General features: G+C 37.9%; 1 protein-coding gene across 3 annotated transcripts in view; it reads right to left on the bottom strand.

Moving 5' to 3' along the window:
• taok1a (TAO kinase 1a) overlaps positions 1-26,121 on the bottom strand; it is a 58,249-nt gene that overhangs the window by 7,770 nt on the left and 24,358 nt on the right. For all 3 annotated transcript variants that reach the window (XM_042338467.1, XM_042338468.1, XM_042338469.1), the window contains exons 3-19: positions 22,829-23,045; positions 21,027-21,098; positions 17,606-17,707; positions 16,926-16,971; positions 16,145-16,241; positions 13,371-13,484; positions 12,262-12,353; positions 11,940-12,033; positions 10,289-10,370; positions 9,827-9,994; positions 9,108-9,314; positions 7,836-7,970; positions 6,476-6,712; positions 5,051-5,179; positions 4,134-4,337; positions 3,179-3,418; positions 1,399-1,611 (exon numbers count right to left, since the gene is read on the bottom strand). In XM_042338467.1, the coding sequence (XP_042194401.1) occupies positions 1,399-1,611; positions 3,179-3,418; positions 4,134-4,337; positions 5,051-5,179; positions 6,476-6,712; positions 7,836-7,970; positions 9,108-9,314; positions 9,827-9,994; positions 10,289-10,370; positions 11,940-12,033; positions 12,262-12,353; positions 13,371-13,484; positions 16,145-16,241; positions 16,926-16,971; positions 17,606-17,707; positions 21,027-21,098; positions 22,829-22,960 (2,364 nt within the window). In that variant the 5' untranslated portion in view covers positions 22,961-23,045. The remainder of the gene's footprint in view (positions 1-1,398; positions 1,612-3,178; positions 3,419-4,133; positions 4,338-5,050; positions 5,180-6,475; positions 6,713-7,835; positions 7,971-9,107; positions 9,315-9,826; positions 9,995-10,288; positions 10,371-11,939; positions 12,034-12,261; positions 12,354-13,370; positions 13,485-16,144; positions 16,242-16,925; positions 16,972-17,605; positions 17,708-21,026; positions 21,099-22,828; positions 23,046-26,121) is intronic.

The raw sequence follows: 26,121 nt of genomic DNA, 5'->3' as shown, positions 1-26,121 counted from the left end.
GAAAACATGGATCGTCTTAGATTCTTCAATTTATTTAACTTTCATCAATGTGCAATGTGACCCCCACCCCATGTTTTTTTTATCTCCTTTTTTCCCCCAGACATCTGCAAAGAACTTACAATACATTCTTTTTATTTTACTCAATTTAGGAAAGGCAGTACATTCATGCTAAGCATTAAGTAAAGAGGATTACGGTTAATATTTTCGATTCTCTGGTGTCTTATTGTGCAGAAACATGGTCTAAGCTTCATCAACCTGATCCTATTCAGCACAAAATGTCAAGACTTGCGTTAATATGGTAAGCTTATACTGTGCAACAGGAATGGTTCATCAAACCCCATTGCAGCACATTCATATTGGAAATTACATTTTATCCATTTTAGGTATCAGAGGAGGAAAGAGCTTAGACTCACTGGAAATGTCTTCCATTCCTTGCTATGTTTCCCTTGCTACACACCAACTCTGGTAAAGAAAGATGACTTGCTCCCACCAATGGCAATTACTAAATTGCCGCAAGGAGGTAAAAGTATGGCTAGAATAACTCTTCCTTTCAATTACCTGTTTAGATTCTAACAGACTTATCTTTTTCCAGAATAGCACAGAGGAGGATGGTAACAGCGAACAACAAATAGCAGGCTCACATCCACATTGTTCAAGTCTCCAAGTTCGCTCTGTCAAAACCCTTTTCATATATTGCATGCCCATTTGACTGTTCTTGGAAAAAGGCTGGCAAGGATTAGCTAGGACTATGTCACCAGAAAAGTCAAAGCCTACAAAAAGACCCTTTGCTGATTTTAATCCTATCAAAGAGATTAGAAGCAGCAAAGGTCCTATCCAAAAGGGTTTATATCCTGTTGACTACTTTACAACAAGTCTCTAAAGCAGCAGCAAAGAAAGGCACAATACATCTCCATAATACAGAAAGATATGTTTAAAAACATTTCCAGTGTTTTCTAAACACTGAACTTATTGAAAATCAAAATTAACAAAAGGGAGTTACACTTCTGAGCAGTTCTTCATTGATTGATGCGGATCAATATAACAAAATCCACCTTTCTTTCTTCCATAGCATGTCACAAGTCTCCTTTATGAGCAAAACCGAGAAAACCTTTTTCCTGGTCTAAGAAAAAACAGTGCAACAAACACCTGAAGAACTTGAAATGTACGTCTTTACTGAACTTTAGCTAAGATTTCTACTTCAAACAGAAATTACACTCACTAATCAAAGGTCTAAAGACTTCCATTTTTTTAGTCTATAGAACGTTAAGTTACATTCACTCCAAGCTTAATATCCTACAAGTAAAACAAAATAATTTATCTTATTTATCCCTGAGTTGGACAAGATTCCTCATTGTGTTGGAATAACTAGGCTCCTCCGTAGTGATACTCGGCACTTACCGCTTGTGTTGATAACATTTCGTTAATGCTGTGGTCGTACTGTTCAGCAAGGATGGCCAGTTTTCGTGTCTGTTCATCCTTCAATCGTTTCAGCACGGCTTTATGTTCACTCTTGGGGGTGGTTTCCAGCAGGTGGTTACGAAGGGCCTTGTACTGTCGTGTCTGGATCTTACAAGTATCCTGGAACTGTTTCTTAATTTGCAGTTCTTTTGACTAGAAGCACATGCAACTTGTTTTACACATATTGTCTAATTGTGGTTTGCACACAAGCTAGAATTTCAAACTTCTATCTTTCAAATGACAGACAGTTTCCGCAGTACAGCAATAATCTCTACATGATCAAGAGTATAGACTTATTTTAGTAGCTAAAAGGAAAAAAGATACACAGAAACAATGTTTTATTTTAATTGTAAAATGTGTAGTGCACTCACTCCAAGCATAACATCCTATAGAGTAAAGGAAAATAACATTCTATCTGAGTTGGACCAGATTCCTCTTCTCTCCCACAGCATCAACCCAGAAAGTCTTGATCCATACCAACTATTAAAATAGTTATCCAGATCAAGATTACAGAAGGCCATTACTAGGGAAGTGTCTTCAGAAGTGAAGAAAATCTCTTAGATACGTTTCGTTTTTGCTCAATATCGCAAAGCCCTATGATTTCATACCTCTTCATGTTCAGATACTGGAATGCTACTAAGTCATTCCTTCGGAGCTGGTTCTGATCAGTATGCTCTCTCTTCCTGGACACAGAATGGAGGCCAATGATATGGGAAAATCTAGTGTTGGGCCGAGTATTCAGGAAGGGAAAGGAGAAATGCTGATCTGAAAAGTCACACTGTGCACAAACCAAAAGCTGCAGATTACGACTTTTCAGGATAATGTGTAAGAATGTTACCAACTTTATTAAATAAATAGGGAGGGAATCTCTTGCGAGAAACAATTAATTTGGAATCTGTCAATACGTTCTATGGTGCAGCCTTTGACGTCCAACCTAGTTTATAACTAACATTCCAAACAACTGGAAACAGAAGGGTGGTGTAACTCTCTCAACCGCGTGCAGCAGTGTTTAAACTGATAAACTGACTAACAGGACTCCATAATCTAGAAATCAGAAAAGGCTTCATTTAACTGGTAAACCCCCAGTGATGTACAGAAATACTGTACACGCCCAGTTTAATAATAAAAATAACATTAAAAAAATTTGAGAAAGTGGGAAAACAATTATTTCCAAGACTTTAACAGAGAGGTCTAAAGACCATCAAACCCAGGAACGTGACTTTAGACAAACTGCAGGGTAGTTCCATCAGTCTGTAAAACATTCAACGTCACGGGTTTGATTTAAAACTTACACTCAAGCATAAAAGTCTAGGCAAATCTGTAGTCTGGTGGGCAAGCGTTTAATTAGCAATCCTCCACAAAGTGGGTTCTCAGTTTCAGGCAGCTCTTCAGAAAGAGGTACCAAGTTAAGGAAATAGAGGGAAAAATGACTCCCTGAAAAAAATTGAACTATGAGAATCCGTTGTTTTCATAAAGAGAGTTCTGTAAGAGAACTAAGTGAAAATCAGAGTACCTCTGGTCCAGTCAACAACACATCGAAACAGCCAGCACAAGACTGGCTAGTCATTGGTAGTGACCTGGAATATCACCCTTTAAATGTGGAGGACAATAGATGCAAAAGTTTGGAGCGGAGGGGAAAACAAAGCTTTTTTTTCCAAAAAAAGGTGCACCCCCTACACCTGGGATTATTTTAACCCTTTCACGGCATGATCCTTGTTACCTTCAAGCTCTTGGGCTGCTGCCTGACTTCCATTCCATGTTTGCGGCGCAGTTCCCGCTCCCGCCGTTTATTGTACTCCAGCTGGTTTGTCAGCTCGGTTTGATGCTGCAGTCGGATGAGCTCGCTGCGCATTCGCTGGATGTTGGTGAGGTGGCGGAATTCCAGCTCCTGCATGGACTCGTGGTGGCGCAACAGCATTGCATGCTCCAGATCTTTCTGCGTCTGCTTCTTATTCAGCTCCTAGGAGAGAAAGAAAGAGTCATAAGGTTGGAGGGGGAAAAAAGCACAATAACGAGATTGTTTGAAAAGATAAGAGGAAACGCATTTTGAATAGATATGGGCTATGAAACTACAGACAGAAGGTGTTTGTTATTTCCCTGAAGATTCCTGGAGCTATTGTTAATTACAGACTAAGTTCGGGGGGAAATAAAGTTTAAAGTTGAAATCCATTTTGTTTTAACATTAAAATTACATTATTGGAATAGTGCTGTTCTATTATTTTTTAAGCAAATTTGAACCGACTAACTCCGCAGGTTGATTCTTTTTCGGAATATAAAAGTTTTAATGATCTAGTTAAGATTTTTGTGATGAGACAATTAGCAGGTGCAACGGTTACATTTGTTGGACGCTGACATTTCGAATCAATACAGGCCGACCCCATTTTACCTGCCCTGGTTTAGTGAGAGTTCCTGAATGGCACAGATGTATTGTGGACCTGCCGCACTATATCGGAATCATGGTACCCTTCTGGCTGTGACTGGGCGCCTTCTCTACATCGTGCATACACACACACACAAACAGAGGAAGCAACGGCAGCTTTCTGAACATCCACCATGCTGATCCATGGCTTCCCCACCCCCCCAAGTACACTTCGATATAATGTGGGGTTTGGGCTTACGGGCCCAAACCACATAATAATGTTGGCCTACTTGTATTGTTAGTCTTAACAGCATACCTCCCGCACAAGATCCTGCTCAAGGTTATGACGTGAAAGGAGCATTCTCCGTTTGAAGCGTCGACATTCCAACTCTAGGTATTGACGTTGGCGGCGCAGTAAGTTCGCTTCTTCTTCAGCCTGGAAATGCTGGAAGTTTTCCTTCTGCTTCGACAGCCATTCTTGTTTCTCTTTCTTTGGGGTACTCTGATTTTCACTTAGCTCCTGATGGTGACAACAGGCATTTATAATTACAGAACTCTCCCTATGAGAACAATTGATTCTCATATTATCTTCAATTCTTTTCAACCGTATAGTTAACAACCGCTCTTATCCAATTTATAATACATCTGAGCACCCAAACACTTCTCAGGTTCATAATTATATTTCTACTCATATCTATGTGATTTTCTGTGCACATCCGCAATCTACCCCCATTCCCCCATCGAGTCTAGTTGCATTCCGACAAGTCGAAATATAGATTTTGTTTTACAAAAGTCGGGCTTCATAAATTTGTACACAGACAGCATTGGAATTTTGAAAGTTATTCCTATTTTAAGGCTGAAATTTCAAAATGACAAACCTGGGTCCACCTTCTGATCCTCCAAATGTTTCATAGAAAGCAAAGCATGAACCTTTGACATGCTTTCTTTACTTAATACAACTGCAGGCACAAGCAAATATTGCAAATTGTTCTGACAAGTGTACAATTGTTGCCTGATTGATTATTGCATTGCCCTTTAGGAACTCATTAACAGACATCAAGACCTAACAAAGATGTTAAGCACTGCAATTAACTCACTGATGGGTCACATTCTGCCGAGTTTGCAAGTGCACACAAATTCACTTGCTTTGTTCGTTTGAGCTCCGGGACACTAACCCGCGTGAAGGCCACTATATAAATGCAAGTTGTTGTTGAGGGTGCAGCACATTCTCACCTCTTTCAGCTGTTCCTTACGCAGTTTGTATTCTCTCTTTTGGGATTCCAGAAAGCTGTTCAATTCCTTCTTCTGCTGTGCTTGAATGTGCTGCTGAAATTTCTTTTCTTCAGTAGAAACTGCTTTGCTCTGAGAAGTAAAAAAAATGTAATGAGTTGCAGCCCTAAGCTTCAAGTCTACGTAAAGGAGTATTTTTCTATTACTAGAGTTCCCAATTTCAAAAGAAAAAAAATCATTTTTTCCCCGTTTAATAATTCAAAGCAGCCTGATACAATTTTTGAAATACAAAGGACTTTTTAAATTGGAAGCATTATCCATCTGCACGGGTGCATACAATAAACAACAGCTTGGTGTGAAGCAAGTTACAAGGTTGGAACACAATCTTAGTTGTTTTAGGAGCCATAAACTGAAGTGCTTCTGCTTTGCCATTAATCCCCATATTTTACAGCCTTGCGTTTACTTCCAACTAGAGTTTCCAACTCTTTACGCTGTTCGTTACAGGAGGGTATGTGGACCCCATCCACCGTAATGTGCTAAATATGGTCGACTTTAAGATCATTAGGTTGCCACTTGATGTCACTTTCTGCTCACAGAACACAGTGACATCAGCAGCAACCTCATATCTCGGAAGTCGACTTTTCAAAAATTTGAGGAAAGTGGGAAACAGCTGGTGCATAGGAAGAAGCTGGTTGTTTGCATGCGTGGTGGAACCGTTATAACGCAGGTTGAAATTTTATGGGCCCTAACCACCGTATTATAACAGGATCTATTGTATAACACAAAACACATAGGTTCCATGGTTTGTTTAAAAATGAAATATGGAGCAGCTTTTCTGGGATTATTAAATCGAACTGTTCCACCCACCACTGATCAATACAAAACATTTTAATGAAACATCAAAATGACTGTGAAAACATGAACTAGGTTTAAAGAAGAATAATATTCCATAAAAGGGCCAGCAATCCAACATGTTTTGTCAAACTGCAATACTGAGAAACTCACTTTAAAACATGAATGGCAGAGGCACCTGATGTATAGTAGTTACATCACTCACTAAACAGCTGTGGCTGAAATTGATCCGCCAACTATTTGGTAGCCATCTAGAAATTGTATACGTCAGTTTACTGGAGGAGTGAAACAGGCATTCCTGTTCTCGTCATGTGCATTTCTTGTTGACTACCTCTACAGAACAGGACTAGTTTTGATGTCACAGAGAGCCAATCAGCCGTCCAGATGCGCTCTGACCTGAAGGAAGAGTGGTACACTTACACTGAATACATTCTACAAACTGGAATGATTGGAAGCCACGATGAGCTAAATCAGCAAACCATTTCTGTGCTGCACATGTACAAGATGCCCGAAATCCAAATGCTCAGTGTGTGCGTTTCAAATAACAAGAATTATGAGGGATTTGTGAGACGTTACCTCTTTTTCCATTATACACAGGTGCTTCTTGATGAGTTTCTCCATCTCTGCTGCAAAGCTGTTGCGTTGTGTTTCCAGCTCCTTGTCCAGCCGCAGCCTGTGTTCATCCATTTCAGCTTTCAGCTTGTTCTCCAATGCCATCAGTTGTTTCTGGTGTTGGCGTCGCATACGTTTATAGCCAGACATCTGTTCTCGAAGCTCAGAATCTTGTTCGTGTTCTTGGATTTGCCTCGTGACCTGAAGAATAGGCGACACGTTTTTTTCAATGACTATCATTTAATAGAATTTTAGTTTTAAGTTAATTTCGAAATGACATAGAACTGTACTGTGTCGATAATATTAGACAGCAACTAGACTATAACTAGCCTATAATGAATTGAATTAGAGTTTGTGTCCACAGTAGCATTCACATTTCCTTGACACATTTCATTATAATTAAAACAAGCACATTTAGAGGTAATCCCACAGGAGTACTGCGACGCAGCAACTTTTCAGAAAATGCAACACGAGTAAAGATGATAACAGTTTGTGTGCTCAGAAGTACAAAGCTTTCTTAAACATCAACACCAACAACAAAATTACATTTATAGAGTGCCTTTCACGTCGGGAGGACGTTCCAAAGCGCTGAACAGTCAGGCGTTGGGGCCCGAGCACGAGGGAGGGGTTGTGTAGGGGTGAGGGAAGGCAGAGAGGTGGGAGGGAGACCAAAGGCACTGTCGAAGTGAAGGGTCTTGAGACCAGTCTTGAAGGAGGCAAGGGAGGAAGTGAGGCGAAGGGACCGTGGGATGGAGTTCCAGAGTGTGGGGGCAGAGAGGCTGAAAGCCCGACCACCGAAGGTAGGTCGGGTCGGACGGGAGGCATGGAGCAGGCCAGAGCCCGATGAACGGAGGGAGTCAGCAGTTCAGAGAGGTAGGAGGGGGCAAGGCCATGGATGGCCTTAAAGGTGAGGACGAAGATCTTGAACTCGATCCTCTGGAGGTTGGGGAGCCAGTGGAGTCAGCCGAGGGTGGGAGTGATGGGGTCATGGAGCCTGGTGCGTGAAAGTACATGACCTGCAATCAGATTTCCAATACTGCTTCTACTATAGCGTGTGTAGACAGCAGTCATGTTTGATTCACTGAGGAACTGCCCAGTAACAAGCCACACAGAGGCATGCTTTCTACGATAAGGTCCTTCTCTAATGGTCTACATGGTAATGGCTGGACACGTAAAAGTTCATTACATCTCTGTTCTATTTCTGACCCCACTTCACCTGATGTGAACCAGATTATCATTAGATTAGTGCAAAACGCCTTACATAGAGGCGTTTCGTTTCAGCTGCATAATTCCACAGCTGTCTTTCAGTCGAACAGGTACTCACCAAGGAAGCTGTGCGTATAGTGGCAAAATGCTCTCGATTACGGTAGTGCGACTTGTGGCGTGAAACAGCAGGCGGTGACTGTGGTTCGGAACCTCTAGCTCTGTGGTCACCATCATCGCCATAGCTATCCTGCTCCTGAGAACAATGGAAACAAGGCGTTAAACAAAATGTTATTTTGCAATTTGCAAGCCTGGAACTAAAACTCAATTTTTGACACTCCGAAAAAGGTGTGCAACTTACACCAGATTCCCAGTGTAGAGAAACCAACAAGTGTTGCATAAACTACAAAATATCACAGTTCAAAAAACATCCCAGTTTATCTTCCGAAAACAAATCTCTTTCGTCATGTAGTCAGTCTTGTCTGAACCACAATTTACTATAGTTCCGATAATTTTAGCAGTGTAAGAAAACCCACCAGAATTCTATGTTTCTTATCTCTGGAAGATTGGATACAATAACACTATTTTCCGAAAAAAAACATTAGCTATAAACAACCTCCTATTTTATAAAGCACTTCATATATTGGACAGCTGTATAAATTCCTAACACTAAAAGTGAAAATGGCATTGGCTAAATGAAGTCTCTCTGGCATGCCAAAAACATGATTAATTTGACCTTTCTTGGAATATGCTAGCTAATAATTGCCTTCAAAATATTGCCTTTTAAAAGCATTTCAGAAAAGGGAAAAGCAACTGTGATAAATAATGACCACAAATTTGCCAAGACTAACTCACAGGCAGTTAAAATTGTCAATCATAGTTGAGTTATTATTGGTCAGCCTTTTTACTTTGGTATTGAGCTAGTGCGATACACTATTCAAATTTGAAAATGAAGCCTTGAGACGTCTCAAAGACATGATAAGGCACTATATCAAATGCAAGGATTATTATATTATCATCAACTAAACTACTGAAACAAAAATCACTGGGATGACCAGCGGCAGAATGCAGAGCAACCAAACAGACTCAAACTGGAAGCAAAACCATCATTGATCTCTGTGGATTGAAATTTCCTCATTTGCAAATAGACCTCAAGAGGAATGTTGCAGAACGGTATAGCACTCTGCATCGGAGGGAGGAATACCAGTAGGACAAGCTGTTTTTGCACTTAATATCCCACAATATCTCCTGGTGGAAAGCACATTAGGAATTGACAGTCTACTGCTTTCACAGGTGTGACTGTACATGTTAATTTTGCTTATTATATGCATGTTCAGTTTAAAACCAGAAACAATTAGAAAAGGCCTTAAGAGAATGACAAGGTTATACTCACTGGCTTTAGGTGGATAACTGAGCTGTTTGACATCACAGTATGATCTCCCTCCTGCATCATAGCAATCTCACTGTTATCATCAGAGGCATCTGGAAGACTATTGACACTGCTGCTTTGGCTACTAGCACTGATAGACATGCTTGGTATAGACTGGTTACTGCCCACGCTATTAACGGTGCCCGTCCTACCAACACCATGATCAGGCTCCTTTCAAATAAATAAAAACAAAATACTGTTATGAGTTCCACTAAAAAAAATACCAATTACTAATCACTAAAAAAATTGGTGTCAACAGATGAAGAACTTTACCAGATTGGAATAAAGAAAAAACAAAAGCAATTCAAATTGCATTCAGCCACCAAGCATAGCTCCGACTAAATACTGACATCCCACCTCCCCCATTGTACTTCCCGGAACATCCATCATCCCCTAAAGCGAAGCTACATTTTAAACAAGAGACCATTTGGTTGAAATGTTGGCAAAAAAATAAATCCATAGGTCATAAATCATCCTTATCCAAGTCTAGATTTGCTTCAGCATAAGTTGGATATCAACATAATTACAGAGTACAACTGCAGCTGCAAGCTGTGCATGAAATAAAATAGACTTGTAACAAAAGATTGAAGCAAAAATAGTAAACAGTTACTGAAGTCCTTATTATTTGCATAGGCATGTTACAAGGCCTATTTAGGATTATTCCACACAGGAATCAATCTTACCTCTTCTTCCTCCTGAGCCTCAACTGCAGGCCCATTATGTGCTTCCTGGAAAAGAATTTTCTTCATCTTCCTATACTGGAGGTTATCCAGCTCCCTGACTGCATCTTTCGTTCTCAGAATCAAGTCTATCAACACTGTTTCGGGACGATCTCGAATGACAAAAGCATGCTGTAAGTAAGAAAAAAAAGTTAAATCAAAGTGAAGTACCGATAAAAAAATAGCAGTTCATCACAACATGACTCTCGGAACTGTGAGCAGAACTCCTACATCTTTTCAGAAGGCAAGTCTAAATTTAACTTAAGCGCAGCATTTCTACTTAAGTATAAATATGGTAATCTCAACCTATGGGAATCCAATTCATCAAAAAAAATTGAAAACAAATATCAAAATCACACTCTAGACCAAAAAGAGGTTAACTGAGAAACTGATGAATATCTTAAGCAATCAGAAAATCTTACTGACCTTCAGAAGTTCCGCTGAAGTGGGTCTGTCCTGAGGAATTTTCTGAAGGCAGGAGTCTACAAAGTTTCGAAAGTAGTCAGACCTAAGAAAAACAAAGGATATAATAAATGTCAATGAGCCTTCATAGTTGCGTGGTTTGTGAAATCAATATGGTTTCTCAATGCAGCTACATTACTATTCAAGAAAATGAAGTGAATACTCATAATTATGCATGGGAAAAAATTACACCCGGATCTGGATGTACGTTATTTATGCCAGAATTTGACAAATTGCTAAAGTCTTAATTTTCAATTTGGGTTTATCTAAGTTTTGTTTTGTTTTTTGTTTAAGAAGAATATTAAAATAAGACATAAATGGGCTAAAGCTAGGCCCAAGTGGAAACGCTGGCTATCGGTATGTTCATATATATTCGTATTGCAAAGCAAAGTGATCATTTTGGAATCGCAAAAATGTAAATCAGCAAAGCACTTCACTATTTCCCACCATGACTCAGTTTCAATCTACATTCGCTCCCTCCCCGAATGAGTTTAAAGCTGAAAACATAACCCTCTTGTTGTAAACTATTAAGCAGCATGATAGGATTCCATTGGTCATAGTCAATCTGCTTATAAGGGAACAACAGAGCTGCATAAATATATGCACTTGGCATATAATGTACTTAATTTACATTGTGTGGAAAACACTAAAAGTGGAAATACTTAAGAGCAATGTATACAGTGACTGGGTTCCATTGATGTCACTTGTGGTCACCAAATTAAATATCCCAGTTCAATAAAATTTACTGTAAATGTAAAACCTGAATTATTTAAAATTCTATCGATAACTCCCTAGAACAGTCTGTACTTGTACTATAAATTGTTCTCTCAGTAGCGTCAAAAATGAGCACAGTTAATGGTCCCCTGAATAATACAGAAATCCTATAAACCGCCACCATTTTAATCATGCACTTCTTAATACATATTTTACATGATTCCTTAAGACCAGAAAGAGACAGCACTGTCCTACTTTACTTTTAATGTGCATTAAACATCCACAATACAGGTTTCTCATACAGAAGTTATACCTTGGCTAGAAGACGGTGATTGGTACATAAACTAGCACAAATTAATTATCTCCTACATACGATAGCAGGTGTTAGCTGAATACTTAAAATACATAGCATGAATGCATTTGTATCATGCAAAATGCATAGGAGAGAGATATAGTGCATAAATGAATCGACAAAAGATTGTGATCTCCTGGCAGTCTACAGAAAAAAAGCTCATTGATCAACGATCCTATTTTCTTTTTCAAAAGTCAGCACTCGACAACTAAAGTTACAATAAAATTAATAGGCACTACATCTGATTGCTTGCAACAGCTTCTATATGCAGATAATGCTGAACCAGATGCTAAGCAGGTCTGTTCACTATGATATAGTCAGATGATTGTACAATATTCCAATTCAATATAACTTTTAAGGATTTTTTTGGAGAAAATGTGCAGTTAAATGTGCCAAACACAGTAATGAAGGCAACTTGTTGATAAGAGCAAAATAAGCCAGTCTGCTAACCATCCTCAAGAGCAAGTTTCACTGCACTTAAACTAATAGCTAATAATTAAAAATGTTTTTTTAAACAAAGAAATCTAAAGATTTCAAATAAGTACTCACCATTCATTGGATTGAAGAGCAGGTGACTCATTCTGTGCTATGTGGTATAAGGCACTCATTGCATTCATATTAAACAAAGGGGGCTTTCGCTCCGCTGTGGGCAATAAGTAACAACAATAATCACATTCCAGAAATAATGAAAATGCAAATGGTATTTCAATGTGTTATTTAAGGTTCCATTCAAGGTATAATTGTAGAGTCATTTTAAATGCATTACAAGATTCAGGATGCATATTTTATTGTATTCCATTACGTAGCTTATAGCTGTTCCCTTAAGCCATACTTAATCGTTTCATGCACTCAGCTAATTGCAATGTCTTACCTAATTCAATGCATGTAATTCCTAGGGACCAAACATCCACTTTACCATCATACTGTCCTTCATCCATGGCAAGAATCACTTCAGGAGCCATCCTATTCATAATAAAGCACTTGTTTTAGTCATCAGCTTAAAAAACAATTTCATAAAAGGTGAAGGTTTTCATTAGGGTATCAACATTGTAGGTGGCTGCTGCCACTATACCAGTAATGGTATATACCACATTACTGTCTGGGCACAAGCCTTTCCAAATAGCCTCTCTGAAATGCTAACTTAATATAGTATTCCTCCACAGCAAGTCCAAATAATAATAGAATTAAGGATATTAATGTACAAATTATACTAAACTGAATGCAACCACTTATTTCTGTGCTGTTCACTCAAATACATCAACCATTGAAAATCCGGAAACTGAGGCAAAATCTATTTACTTATTTTAGCCTGGAGCACAATATGCATGCATAATATTAATACGCAAATGCAATGGCACCTATCTCTTTGAAGGCTTATGTGAGCAATTCACTCATGCTGGGCAAAACAAGATTTAAAAAAAAATCTTAATGTTAGTGATTTAAAACTGTAAAGATACTGACTTTAAAGTATTCTTGCAAAATGCTTGACTTTTTTCACCGGGAATTACACTTGCTTATGCTCATTCTATGAGCTAGAATCTATATCTCAGCCTTTGGAACCATAATCAACAGCTGGTGAAAACAGTTTTTCATGTGAAATGCAGTTCTACTGAGAGGCAACAGGCTGCAGCAGCGAATAATGTAGGCTCTATAGTGGGAAACAGACTGCCTCCTATCTTCCTTGGAAGCACTGTGAACTGTACTTGTGCTGAATAATCTTTGTATCTTATTATGGAGACTAAAACGTCAAAGTCTCAAAGCACTTCACAGGTAATTGCTCAATAGGCATGAGCAAAGGATAAGGAAATGCAAATGTCGCCTTTTTACTGCCACAGATTCAGCTCGAATATTTTCAGCATATTAATGTTGGGAGCTCTGCTTTTTAGAGTTCAGAGAAAAAAATCAGAAATAATTTCATAAAGCAAAACATTTTCAGCATTTATTAATCACATTACTCAGGGGAAAAAAAGAGTTTCTTACCAATATGGTGTCCCCACAAATGAATTGGCAGGAGATACTATGGAAGCAGACCCAAAATCAGCTAGCTTTACTTGGCCCGGTTCTGTCAGCAGGATATTGCCTGCCTTTATGTCTCTGATCAGAAAAAAATGCACATGTATATAAAGTACGCCAGGCAAAAATCACCATCGATTTCAAAACTCACCATTCCATTCCTTTCTGGGGAATAACGTTGTGAAAATAAATGAGGTGAAATATCTATGCTTGTAATCATTGTTGAATGCAAACTGAAGAATATTTGTGCCACAGGCATATTTATTGAAATTGTACACAAAACATATCAAACGTTAGATAAAATAAACCAGAGCAAATCCTATGATTGTGGTAATTATTGAAAGTTATGAGTGTAGTCAAAACAGTCATTACACCAATTGTAAAGAAATACCCCAGGAGTCAGAAAAAATGAACACTTGCCAAGTTAATTGAAAGTCTAATGAATTGTTTCAGCTGAAGAACACAAAGGTTTCTCAAGATACCTGGGCAGATAAACCTATATATCAAGTCTAGTTTAACTGAAGCTCTGAACCTAACAACATGACTCAAGTATTGTAAAAGTTCATTTACGTGTTTGAAATTCATAAAAAGCTAATTTTCTTCAGTTGAACTTCAACAAGACTGAGGCTCTCCTGATTGGCTCCCATCAGCGCCTCCACACCTCAGGTGCTGACAGCAACACCATCCATGGTTGCACACTCCAACTTGATGAGCCAGTGCAGAACCTTGGCTTCTTGTTTAACCCTCAACTATCCTTTCTACCCCACATCTGTGCCATGACCTGCTCTGCCTTCCACCACCTTCACAGCATCGCCCGGCTCCACCAGTCTCACCCCGCAGGCCGCTGAAACCCTCATACACGCTTTCATTAGATCAAGGCTTGACTATACAAACTCATTACTTGTCGGCCTCCCCAACTCCTCCCTCCATAGGCTGCAGATCATCCAGAATCCTGCAGCCCGTGTCCCCTCCTGCATCAGACTCCGTGACCCTATCACCCCCATCCTCGCCCGACTCCACTGGCTTCCCATCACAGAGGATACAGTTCAAGATCCTGGTCCTCACCTTCAAAGCCCGCCATGGTCTTGCTCCCACCTACTTGTGCGACCTCCTAACTCCCTACCATTCTGCCCGCTCCCTCCATTCAGGGCTCCGGCTTGCTTCATGTCCCCTGCCTTGCTTGCCCCACCATTGGCGGGTGAGTCTTCTGCCACTCTACCCCCACCCTCTGGAACTCCATCCTGCAGTCCCTTCGCCTGGCCCCTTCCCTTGCCTCCTTCAAGACTCATCTCAAGGCCCTCCTCTTCGACCGTGCTTCCCTCTCTGCCCTCCATGATCCCGTCCCCCAGCTTGGGTCCAAAACTCTGACTGTCCAGCGCCTTGAAAGGCGCTATACAAATGTAATTTTGCTGTAGTAGTTGTAAAAGGAGCAAGAAATTCACCAGCACATTTGTGCGTATAGATACTCACTCCCAATTGTGCCCTGTGTGTTTACGGTTGATCTGTTTCCTCCAATACAAATTGCTATATAGGACTTTGAAGGAGGCAAGGTAAAGGTTTCTAGGATGGAGTTCCAGAGAATGGGGCAGAAAGGCTGCCGATGGTGGGGTGGGGTGGGTGGGGTAAGTGAAGCAGGCCATTTGTATATTATAATTCCAGTGTCAGAATAATGAGCAGGTCAACTGAAAGAATACAAAACAAAACTGCTACTGAAGCATGCACACTTATAGTATTTGTATCAATGAGTTTGGTTCATATTTGAATTAATTTGTTCATTCTAGAGGTCAAGACACAATTTAACAACACTATGAAGAGGAAGCAGTTAAGAGAAATTACCAGAATGCATCCACTTTATTTTGACTCAACAGAAGCATCACTTTTGGTTAAAAACAAAATTCTAGCATATAAAACAGTTATTAGATCAGTGTACAAACTCAAGCCTTTGAATTCGGAACTGAAACAGAGTCTAGCTCTGGAGAGTTATGCAAGCTAGTATGAAAAGGAAATCAAAAAACACGCAAAGGCCTGGTAATTTAATACTGCCAGTCACATGAACTGAATCAAAGCAGAGATGAGTGTGAAACATTGTGACAAGAGTATTTAATTCACGACATCTTTGTTTGAATAAAATTCTTTACTGGAAAATTACCATGCAATACAAAACTCAATAATCAGAAAAAAAAGCAATGTTTAATGTTAGTCTTTGATCATGGTATACCCTGCTATAATAAGCTGCAGATCATAATTGTAAATCCTATTAGAATATCAAAGGAAAGCAAGTTGTGGCATTTATGACTAAAAATAGTGATATTCAATTAATTGCCACAATCTAACAATATATTTTTAAAACTATTTCAAACAAGCACTACAGGAATTGTCTGTCATCTACCGCATCTTTTTCATTCGTACAAAAGTATCTAGAAGAGCATTTTGTGATTTCTAGCCAAGTTCTAGCAATCTAAATATGGCAATAATTAGAATGAATAACATTATTTTAAATCTTCAAGTGTAGAAATACAATTGTAGTTCTCCAAGACAAAAATGTTGGTAAAATGCTCGACAGGAAGCAAAATAGGTTCCTACTATGAAAGCCTGAAAACATATGGAAGTCAATGCAATAAACTAATACTGCAATTCTTTTATAGCTGACTGAAATAGCCTTTGCAATTTTTTTTGTAGTCTGGAAATACGTTAAAATGTTTGCGCCTAATACAGGATCCCACTGAATGTGGCTTACTTACCTGTGGATCATGTTATGGGAATGCAAATAGGCTAATCCCTGCAGAGCACCATGGGTGATGGCAGCTATCTCAACTTCCTGGAGAGGCTTCTTATGAACTGAAAGGAAAAAAAAAGGAACACCACGAATGAAAAATCAGTAGTTAGCTGTCAAGTGGAGATCTTACTGGAAGTGAAACATTTAGGGCTGTAAATCTTGACTGGCACAGATTTATTCCCAAAGCAAATAGTGATTTTTTTAAAGCATTTAAAAAATATATTGTATCCTTTGATAACCAAGTAAAGAAGCTTCCCGTGCAGAAGGAACCATAATTCTACCATGTCACTAACTTCAGGGGAAGAGAGTCGAAAATAAATCAATTGGGGGGAAATTAAGTACTGTACTTACAAAACACAAAAGCCAATAATACCAAAGGCATGAATACAATCTTCCTTCTTAATTAATTCCAATGCCATATTAAGGAGATCTGAAGAACTTTTACAATGATCCCCTTACACATTAAGAGATTACCTTGAGGCCAGATAAATTATACATTTACACCCAGAACATGTTGAGAAATGCCAAGGTAGAAGCTGCTAATGTAAGACTAGGATTCAAGGATGGTGTGCAGCTCTGGCAGCACTGTGAACCGTTGTGCAGTACACCAAGATGCTATTTTGCGCTTTACAAATGCAACTGCGCTGTTATAAAATGCATTATTACCTGTTCACATTGAGAATTTTGACTTGCATGATAATTTCAAATAGATAAAAGTGTACAGAGAATACTGAGAAAAGCGTTACCTTCTAGGAGATCTGAAGCCGACCCTAAACAGTACTCCATGACCAGCTGTAAAGGAAAACAGCTGATAAAAAGACACGTTCAAGCACGAATGTTGAACATTTATTAGCTTTTAAAAGATATTAGAATGAGGATGGAGCTGCCGCAAGTGTGATTTTGAGCAGGAATTGTATTCCACTGGGTGCTTAGGGAATAATAAATAAACAAATAAATAAATGGAATCTTGTTGTTGTTGTTGCTTGTTACAGAAAATAAAAATATACCATTGTTTCCATCAATCGTAAACCACTATACATCAAGTAGGTATGACATTTAAACTAGATTCTTCATTCTGTTCAAAGTTATCAAATCACCATCTATAAGGCAAATCATCAAGTAACCTTAAGAGGATTCTGCTCAAAGATGCACTTTTCAAAGATTGAAAAATAACGTTGGAAGGGTATTTAAGGTGAAGAATTAATTACATAATCTATTAGCTCAAATTTTGTTTTTTTCCTAGAATGCATCAGTAATAATTTATTTTAAATGAAGAATAGTGGCAACATTGAAAGACCACAAATTATCTGTGGGTAAGTGAAATATGTGATCGTAATAATGGGTTTTCATATGAGCAAAAAATGAAAACAAAAAATACAATGAATTAAATGAACAATAACTCTCATGCAGTTAATTAATTGCTTACCCATGCTGTGTGTTCCCGTAAGTAGCAGCCTTTGTATTCAATACTATTCGGATGTCTTAATTTCTGTAGAAATTTCACTTCTTTGATAATATCCTGCCATTTCTACAAAAAACACAAAACAATGAATCTGATTTTATAAAGAATCTTTACAATTAGCATACTATAAAATAGATAAATGAAAGTCAAACCCACTGGGATTTAAACCTTGTTTGTTAGATGAATTGTGAAAACGTCTAAACTCTGGAAGGGAGAATTCAAGTGTTAAAGTTTCAAAACCTTCCTCAGAAACACAAATGTAATATATGACAAGTAACTATGTTGTAATTAATTACAACAGGATAATGGACAAACGAGAATGCGTTACAGAGTAGTAACACGGGCGGGGGAGGGAGATAGCATGTGAACATCCAAGCTCAGTTATGCCCTTGACAAGGATGAACGTGTTCTCCGAAAGTAGAGATAGAGTTTGTGCAGTTGGTCAACAGTAGATGTCACAGCAGGCAGACAGCCAGCAGGTTCCATTAATCACTGTATTCCACATCATTTGAATTGCACTGCTATCAGGTTTTACTTCACAGCATGTTAAGAGTGACAAGAATACACCTTGCATATATGAATGATTCCTTTGGATCAACCTCCCATCTTCAAACACGGCAAATTTAGTTGCTAAATATAGCAGGCAATATTAATCTATCAGTGGTTTCAAAATTGCCTTCAAGATAACCAATAATAAAGATTATTCAAATGAATATCAAATCCTTGGGTTCAAAATGGCAAAACATTTATGGAAATGTAAAAGTTGAAGTTGGAACTAGTACAGCACGTAAAATGTACCGCAAGCAAAGCTTTCCTAAACACCAACCATGAACATAAAGATTAGTGTTCAAAGCCAGACAAATTCCAGAAACTGAAAATAAACATGTTCTACATAGTGGAAAGTCTGGTGTTGGTAATATTTTTAAAAAGCCAAAACATGGATGCAGATTCAGCTTTGGATTAGTAGACACACCATACATACCAAGCTCTTAACTAATGACTTCCTGTAACCCATCCAGTTGCTTTCTAAATACATTCTCACCCACCAATAAGATTAATACAAACAGCGATTGGTGCCAAACATAACAGATGTATATTAAATTGTAGAAAATAGACATTTAATGCTGCAGTTACTATCTTTATCAAACTCTGATATATGCACATCAGTTGTATTCAGGTCTGAGGCCATATAGTTTAGACATTTTATGGAGTGAATACTTGCGAATCATTCGGATTTGTATAATTTATTCAGATGCAGGAGCTTGAAACTAATTTCACACTCCCTCAAACTGTCTATGACATAGTTTAATAATGCAACTCAGTGCCCATCTATATTTCTCTAACTTAAAGCCATCAGCACTCTAAATATAGATTTAAAAATTGGCAGTTTGGTAAGGATTGGAATCGAAGAGGTTGTTCTGTTACTAATGGTTACTGCTAAGGTTGCATACCAGTGCTGAAAATATAGAGTTCAACCCAGGGAGTTGGAACATCAAGTTAGCTTTGTCATCAGTTACCAGAACCAATGGCTGAGCTAATTCTTTGCTTTGATTTCTAATATAACAGACAAAATTCTGGACTTAAGACCCGCTTTGGCCTTTAGAGTAGTTCAGGCTAAATAAAATATAATTGATATTATCGTTTTGTGAATTTTAATCTCACACGACTCTTCCGTTTAAAACAGCCATTTTACATGAAGTTGATCATGCAAGTTTGTGGTGCTTACATTTTAATGTGGTTCCTCTCAAGAATAGAATAAATTCCAATTTGCTGTCTTGCTACTGATAAAACCGCTGTGTGTGGAGATCGGCTTTACAGTGCTTCCAGCAGCCTACACAGTATGCATCTATGAGTCACTGCATCACTATATCAAGGGATAAAAGTTCCTCAAAATATATATAATTTAACAAGCACTGTTGTATTGTTTCCGTTTTGTTATAAATAGGTCATGATAACAGCATCCTGTAGCTGTTAATCCACATTAAAGGGAATAGTGATTATCTTTCACCAATCAACTTTTTAAAAAAAATTTAGATCAAATACAGAGTTTACATTTTTGATCAATATAATATTAGTCGACATAATTATAAACCAGAGGGTTCTTTAATATTTTATCAATACCAGCATATTATTAATACTTCTTTCTGAAATAAAGATTATAGAGGAAATGTAACTCAACAATTTAAGTTACAGTAAATCCATTTCAGAGGTAAGCCGAGCAACTGTTGGTACACATCACACAGACAAGTACATTTTAAAGAGATTTCTTTCAAATAATGTCTATACAAAGCAAAGCAACACACTTGAATCATACAGTTTAAGATTTTTTTTATACAAAAAAAATCAAGCTTCTCTATCAAATACAAGCCTGTGACTTACACAAAGGCTGCATTCAGCTCTTCCCCTGCCCTCAATCAGCTGACTGTAAACTGTGCCAAAATCATGCACCCATGATTGACAAGCATCCATGTATCACTTGTAAGGTACTATTGAGTTCTACTTAGCACCTGCATTTCCCCCATAAGATGATCTACAATTTCAGCCGTACTGATGTGGTGGGGAGGTCAAATGTTGCCTCACAGGAAGGGAGTTGAAAAGAAAACAAGATAGGAAGTCACAACTGGGCCACTCCCAGAGTGAGGAGCATATCAAACAGCTGCAGAAACCAAAAGCCCTGGAGCAACTCGGCACTTTAGAAAGCAATATCATGGGCAGTCCCCAGCTGTAAGAATCTGCATTATTAAGTCACAGAAACATTCTGCAATTAATGATGAGGGCAATTATCAGTCTAACTATACCAACTTGTAGCTAACTAACATTACACCTCTATAAATATACAACACCTAGATATAGTGACCTCCCCTAGGTTATAACCACTTTTTAATAAAATGTATAGCATTTACTTAGCAACAAATACTGGATTGAGTTATTTAAAACTGCAAAGTAGGAACTGAATCAAGCATCATAATTCTGGACTTCTGTACCTCTATTCAACTGCTCGGACATCTGTGATTGTGTGCAATTCACTGAATTTTAGACGATGCTTGTGTAACCACAGACCTTCCGTAACTAGTTTCAGTTCCAAAATGCAAACTTCATTGGAGTGCAACAGTTCTTAAAAAAATCACTCAGAAATGGAATCAAGTTGCAGGCAGCTATACAAAATACAACTTATCTTCCAATAGCTTTATCAATGATTAGATCAGTTCAGATTTTCTAAACATGGCAGTGTGTAAAGAGCAATGACCCTTGAAAGCTGTTGAAACAAAGTATGTATTAGTTAACTAAGTCCTGCTTCATGAATGCAATATTACTTCTCAGTTAAATGGCAAAGTTCAAGAAGATATTAGATTTAACAAATGATTTAGATGCATGAAACACTCACCTCATTGGACTGTTTGCCACTATAGGACATCTTCTTGATAGCCACAACTTCATTCGTGCGGACATCTCGTGCCTGTCAGTCAAATTATATAAACGTTAGTCTTCAAGTAAATATTTACAGAAAGAATACGTTTTTCTCACTGTGAACCAACATGGTCTGACCTTTGAAACTACAAAAGGTAACATGCCCTTCTACATTTGATGGATACCATTTGAAAGAACCAACCCTCAACTACTCCCAGCACTGCACTACTTCTTCCACTAAACCTTAATACTTGTCAATTGTTTATTCCTTCTTCTTGGAAGGTTTGGAAAAGGTTATTTTACTCCCCTTTGACTGTACAGTGCCTCCTGTTGGGGGAGGGAGGGGAAGAGAGAACAAACCATTGCTTTATTACATAGCTTTGTACAGGTGAAAGAAAATGACAATTGAATTGGAACATGGGTCAGGTAACTAACATCTACCTGCCATTTAATAATACAATATGAATTTCATGCTAGCATTATGACATTCGCATTCACATGTTTAGGTTAATTAAATAGCCAGGACCGCCTTCCATTAAGAATGAGAGTAAATAGTGTCACTACAGGCTTATCGTTCTCTTTATCTGGTAATTTTCCTATAATTCCTAACAGGCAAATAAAATGATCATTGGAGTTAAATCTAAGAAGAATGCCATTCAATTCTGAGCCAACTCTGCATGTATGAGCCTTTCAGACATTTTGCACAACATATGCATGCAGCCAAGTGCCTTAATGGTGAAAACTCATTCAAATAGAAACAGTTCCTAATATTTAACTATTAGAATTATAGTACTTTTTGAGTCTTGTAAATTTTATATACACACACATATATATAATATATGTAATATATATTATATATCTCAACAGGTTAGTTAAAGCTTCTGTCTGGATTGTAGAGCTCAATTGCAGTTTAAAGGACAGATCCAGTGTTGAATTAAGCTGTATGTCTCTTTTCCCAGCTTTATTCAAATCACATCAAGAATCTTTTATGAATGGAGTGAATGGATGCACTGTTTTGCCAATTGAATATACAGACATGACTGGATGGAAGCGTGCACCTTACAAACCACAGAAATGCATAGCCCACACCATTAAACCATGATGTTAAATTTGTATACAGTGCTGCAATTTCCAAACATTAAAACTTAGCATTAAAAGTTTTATCTTTTTAAAAAAAAAAACAGTCATATCAGAATATAAAATGGCTTAGAAAACTGCAAAGCAGGGGGAAAAAAATCAAGACTTATACAACTAATTTAAGATAATTACTTCTTACTCCCATTTCTAGTAAACAATATAGAGACATGAGTGGAATGGGGTATAAAAACATTAAATTGTTGAAAAAAAATTCCAATAGAAATTTTGAAAAATTAATTACAGCAAAGCTACCATTATTAACACCATCGTATAACAAGCTGAATACTTAGCCATGCTATACTATGATATCACTTCTGGCAATTTCTCAAATACAGTAAAATCCCATTGTAACGTGCTTCACTACAACATAATTGACTTATGAACCTGATATTTTTCATCCAAAGTTCAAATTGAACTTGAAATTTTGTTGCGTTTCAAAATGTTCCATCGAGCAATGGCAGCGGGATTTCAAGCGCGCGACACACCAAGAGAGTTCATCAGCTTTCTGTCCGCATGCGCAGCGACATCTTGATTATGGGTGAGAACTCCATGGACACCAACTATTACCCTGTATCTACTGTAAAGATCTAGATTAAAGGGCAGAAAACCTGAGCAAATATTTTTTTTTAAAAATATACTTACAAAGTAAACTGCTCCAAAGCTGCCATGGCCAATTTCTCTTAAATCTACAAAGAGCTTTTCAGGATCTTCTCTGTAAAAGAGTTCTGCTATTTCTGGGTCCTTTAGGCTTCCTGCTCGGTTGGTCGACGGCATCCTGCTGTGCCGCCTGACTATCTGGGTTCACACTGTTCTAACTCTTGTTGCATCTGCATGAATGAGGCCTCCTGGACATAGACAACTGCAAAGAAATCAGAATCTCATTAATAACTGTAAACAGCTCATTTAAACAATTAAAATTGATTTCAACTTTTAAATATTTGCACGACGCAAAGGAAGAAGTGTCCTTCTCTTTGAGAATAATTTCAAAAGCTTCACCCACAAAATATACAGTCAATTCACTTTTCAGTATATTCTGTGAAGCAATTTGAGACATCTCAAAGACGTGATAAAGAATATATCAAAGGGTTAAAGGGAACCTTTATTGAAAGCTAAAATCACACAATAGCAGGCATTGGCAAGCACCTCCAAAAGTATGGAAGCAGGACAAACACAGTAAAATTTACAAAAGTCGTAGCAGTCGCTGTCATAACAGTTAATATGATTTATGCTAAGTCCGAGTTGCAGGCAAATCAAAGGAAATCAATAATGTACACTTATTTAATTATGCAAGCTTGCATAATTTAATGTAGCTAGTAAATTTGCATGTGGTAGTTTGACAATGTTGAAACTAGCTTTAGGCAAATCAGAGTCAATTTGGGAAATAAGGGACGCAACAGATTCACCACAATTTTACAATGAACCCCTATTTTTGTTTTTCCCTGGAAAAGAAGTACTTTGCCTTGACACATTAGTGGAAAAAAAGTTTTATAGGAATGCTTTTATATAACTTCAATGCTGCAATTCTGCACTAATACTACATAACCAGTTATCTTAAAGTTTGTTTCAAATTAATGGATGAAAAATGTTCCACAAGAGTTAATTAAAATCGAATTAGGTTTTCTAGTAATTCGAGTTTAACATAAACTGAATCTGACTTTCAATAAAATCCATTCAAATATGTATGAGATGCTAAACCAAAATGAAATTCTTATACTAAATTTCATTGCTGTACACACTGGAGATATTTTGAGTATTTTGAATTTTTTGAGCGGAGGGGGGGGTCACAATTTTACAACAACCAAAGTCAACAGAGTATTCTGATGCAATTATAATAAAGCAAATTACAACATTATTTACAGATCTTCGAACACATTCAACACATTCGATCACTGCAATCATTTAGTGGTCAAACTGGGATTACAAGTAAAATACTTATGCATCAGCAAACTTGTCAATGACCTTTATCTCCAAGTTGTAAGTGACCTGCCCATAATACCATGTAGTGTGCAGGATGTGAGCAGTTCAAACCTTTAAGCTAAACCGTTAAAGGCTGAAGGGTCTGCATTCGTTTCATCTCTATTCTCACTTTATTTTAGCTTCTATTTATTTTGTTTTAGCATTGTGCCCACAAAATATATTGTCAATTCACTTTACAGTATATTCTGTGAAGCACTTTAAGATGGCTCGATGACTTGATAAGACTCTATATCAAATGCAAGCATTATTATTATTCTCAATGTAATACATTTTCCTTGCAATGTCAAATAAATCTGCATCAATCTACATCTCTTTTTATCATAAAGCATTTAGAAGGTCACAGATACCAACTGCACCTTTGGCGACCGCATTGCAAATTAAACAAGCAATGCTGCCTCTGGAGATGCAGAGTACATTACCATCTTGAGTGGTGTTTTTTCCCTCTATGCCTCCAGAGACAGTAACAAAGCAACAGCACAATAAAGGGTGTCTCCTTCAAAAAACACCCTCGATTCTTTTTCTGGCTGCAGATGAGCTGAGCTCTTAATTTCTAGCTGTCTGGAATGTGCAAACCTTCCCCAGAGATTGAGAAAGGTCCTATGAGCAGAAAATGAAATTGTGATTCTTGACTTCTAAACAGTTGCTTAACTGTGCTTAACTGTTAAATTGAGCAGTAAATGGAACACATTTCACAGAACCAGCTAGCTCAGGGCACTGCAGACTGATTACAATAAGTTTAACTAAAATAAAACCACCAAACGGATTACTGAAAACCTTCAACTTAGAGCTTTTCTCCACTGCAAATCATTTACACGAAATTTAGACAATCTACCTGAAGTTGGCTTATTCTTCAAAAGCAGTGAGGGTCTGGGTTAATGTTAGCATACTGTCTTTTCATCTCTGAAAATTGGGCTTGAATCCAGCCCACACAAATGGAACAAAAGTCTCTTTTTCTCACTTACTTTGCTACTCTGTAGCTACCACAATAGGGTTTATTTCCCTGAAGGATTGTATCCCCATCTTCTGTTCGGATATTTCTCCATGATCTAGCCACCTCTTTGCTCAGATGGAATCTAAATGTAACTGCGTCTTTGATAAAGAACAATCAACTTCAGCATGGTGAGCACTGGGACCCATGTTCTTTTATGATTTATTGGAAAATAAGCTGTGGTTGTACAGAGAAACAGAGAGGGAATTCATAATTTCTTGTCATGAAAACTTCTAGCAGCACCCTGGAAGGAGCTTTGGCTAAGATGCTGGGATGTCCTATCTTAATGTCATGTGAGGCACGGAGTATCAACAAACCAAGCTATGTAATTCATTAACCCTCTCAGATACTAAATTCACAGGAACTTTGGATCACATGAGACAGTCCAAATAAATCCATCGTATTCCAAGCATTCATTGGATCCATCTGAAAACCTAGAAAATGTTATTTTCCAGAATCCTCTCCTAGCTAACATCAAAGTAGGTCCTTGCAGTTTGAGGTACAGGTTTGAGACAGCAAGACTGACCAAATACCTCTGCCTGGCAGTTCCCAAGCAGTCTTTGCTGCTTCAGAAGATAAGAAGTTGGTTACAGAAAGGATGTGCCAAGTCTCCCTGGATCAAGGTCTTCCAAGAGATCAAATTGTTATACAGCATTATACAGCCCAATAACTAATTGTGGATAAATTGCGACAACAAATTACATTTATTTAACATCCTTCATGTCCAGAGAACGTCCTAAAGCACTGAAGAGTCAAGGATGTGCGCCAGCATTGCAGTATTTAAATTCAGCACTTGATACTAGAAATTCATCACTAACAAAATCTACAAACCAAACTAATTTGGGTCATTTCAGGTTAATATAAAAACTATGAAAATAGGTATCATACACCTATTTGTTTGGGTTAGCTGTGCTCTTTTGAAATAGCTAGCTGGATGGCATTGAGAATAGTTGTGTGGATGGCATAGGAT

The sequence above is a fragment of the Callorhinchus milii genome, unplaced genomic scaffold (genome assembly GCF_018977255.1).
Source record: "Callorhinchus milii isolate IMCB2004 unplaced genomic scaffold, IMCB_Cmil_1.0 Scaffold10, whole genome shotgun sequence".
In the NCBI taxonomy this organism is placed as follows: domain Eukaryota; kingdom Metazoa; phylum Chordata; class Chondrichthyes; order Chimaeriformes; family Callorhinchidae; genus Callorhinchus; species Callorhinchus milii.
Note: the sequence above shows the minus strand (reverse complement) of the source record. Positions and strands in the feature narration are given on the sequence as shown.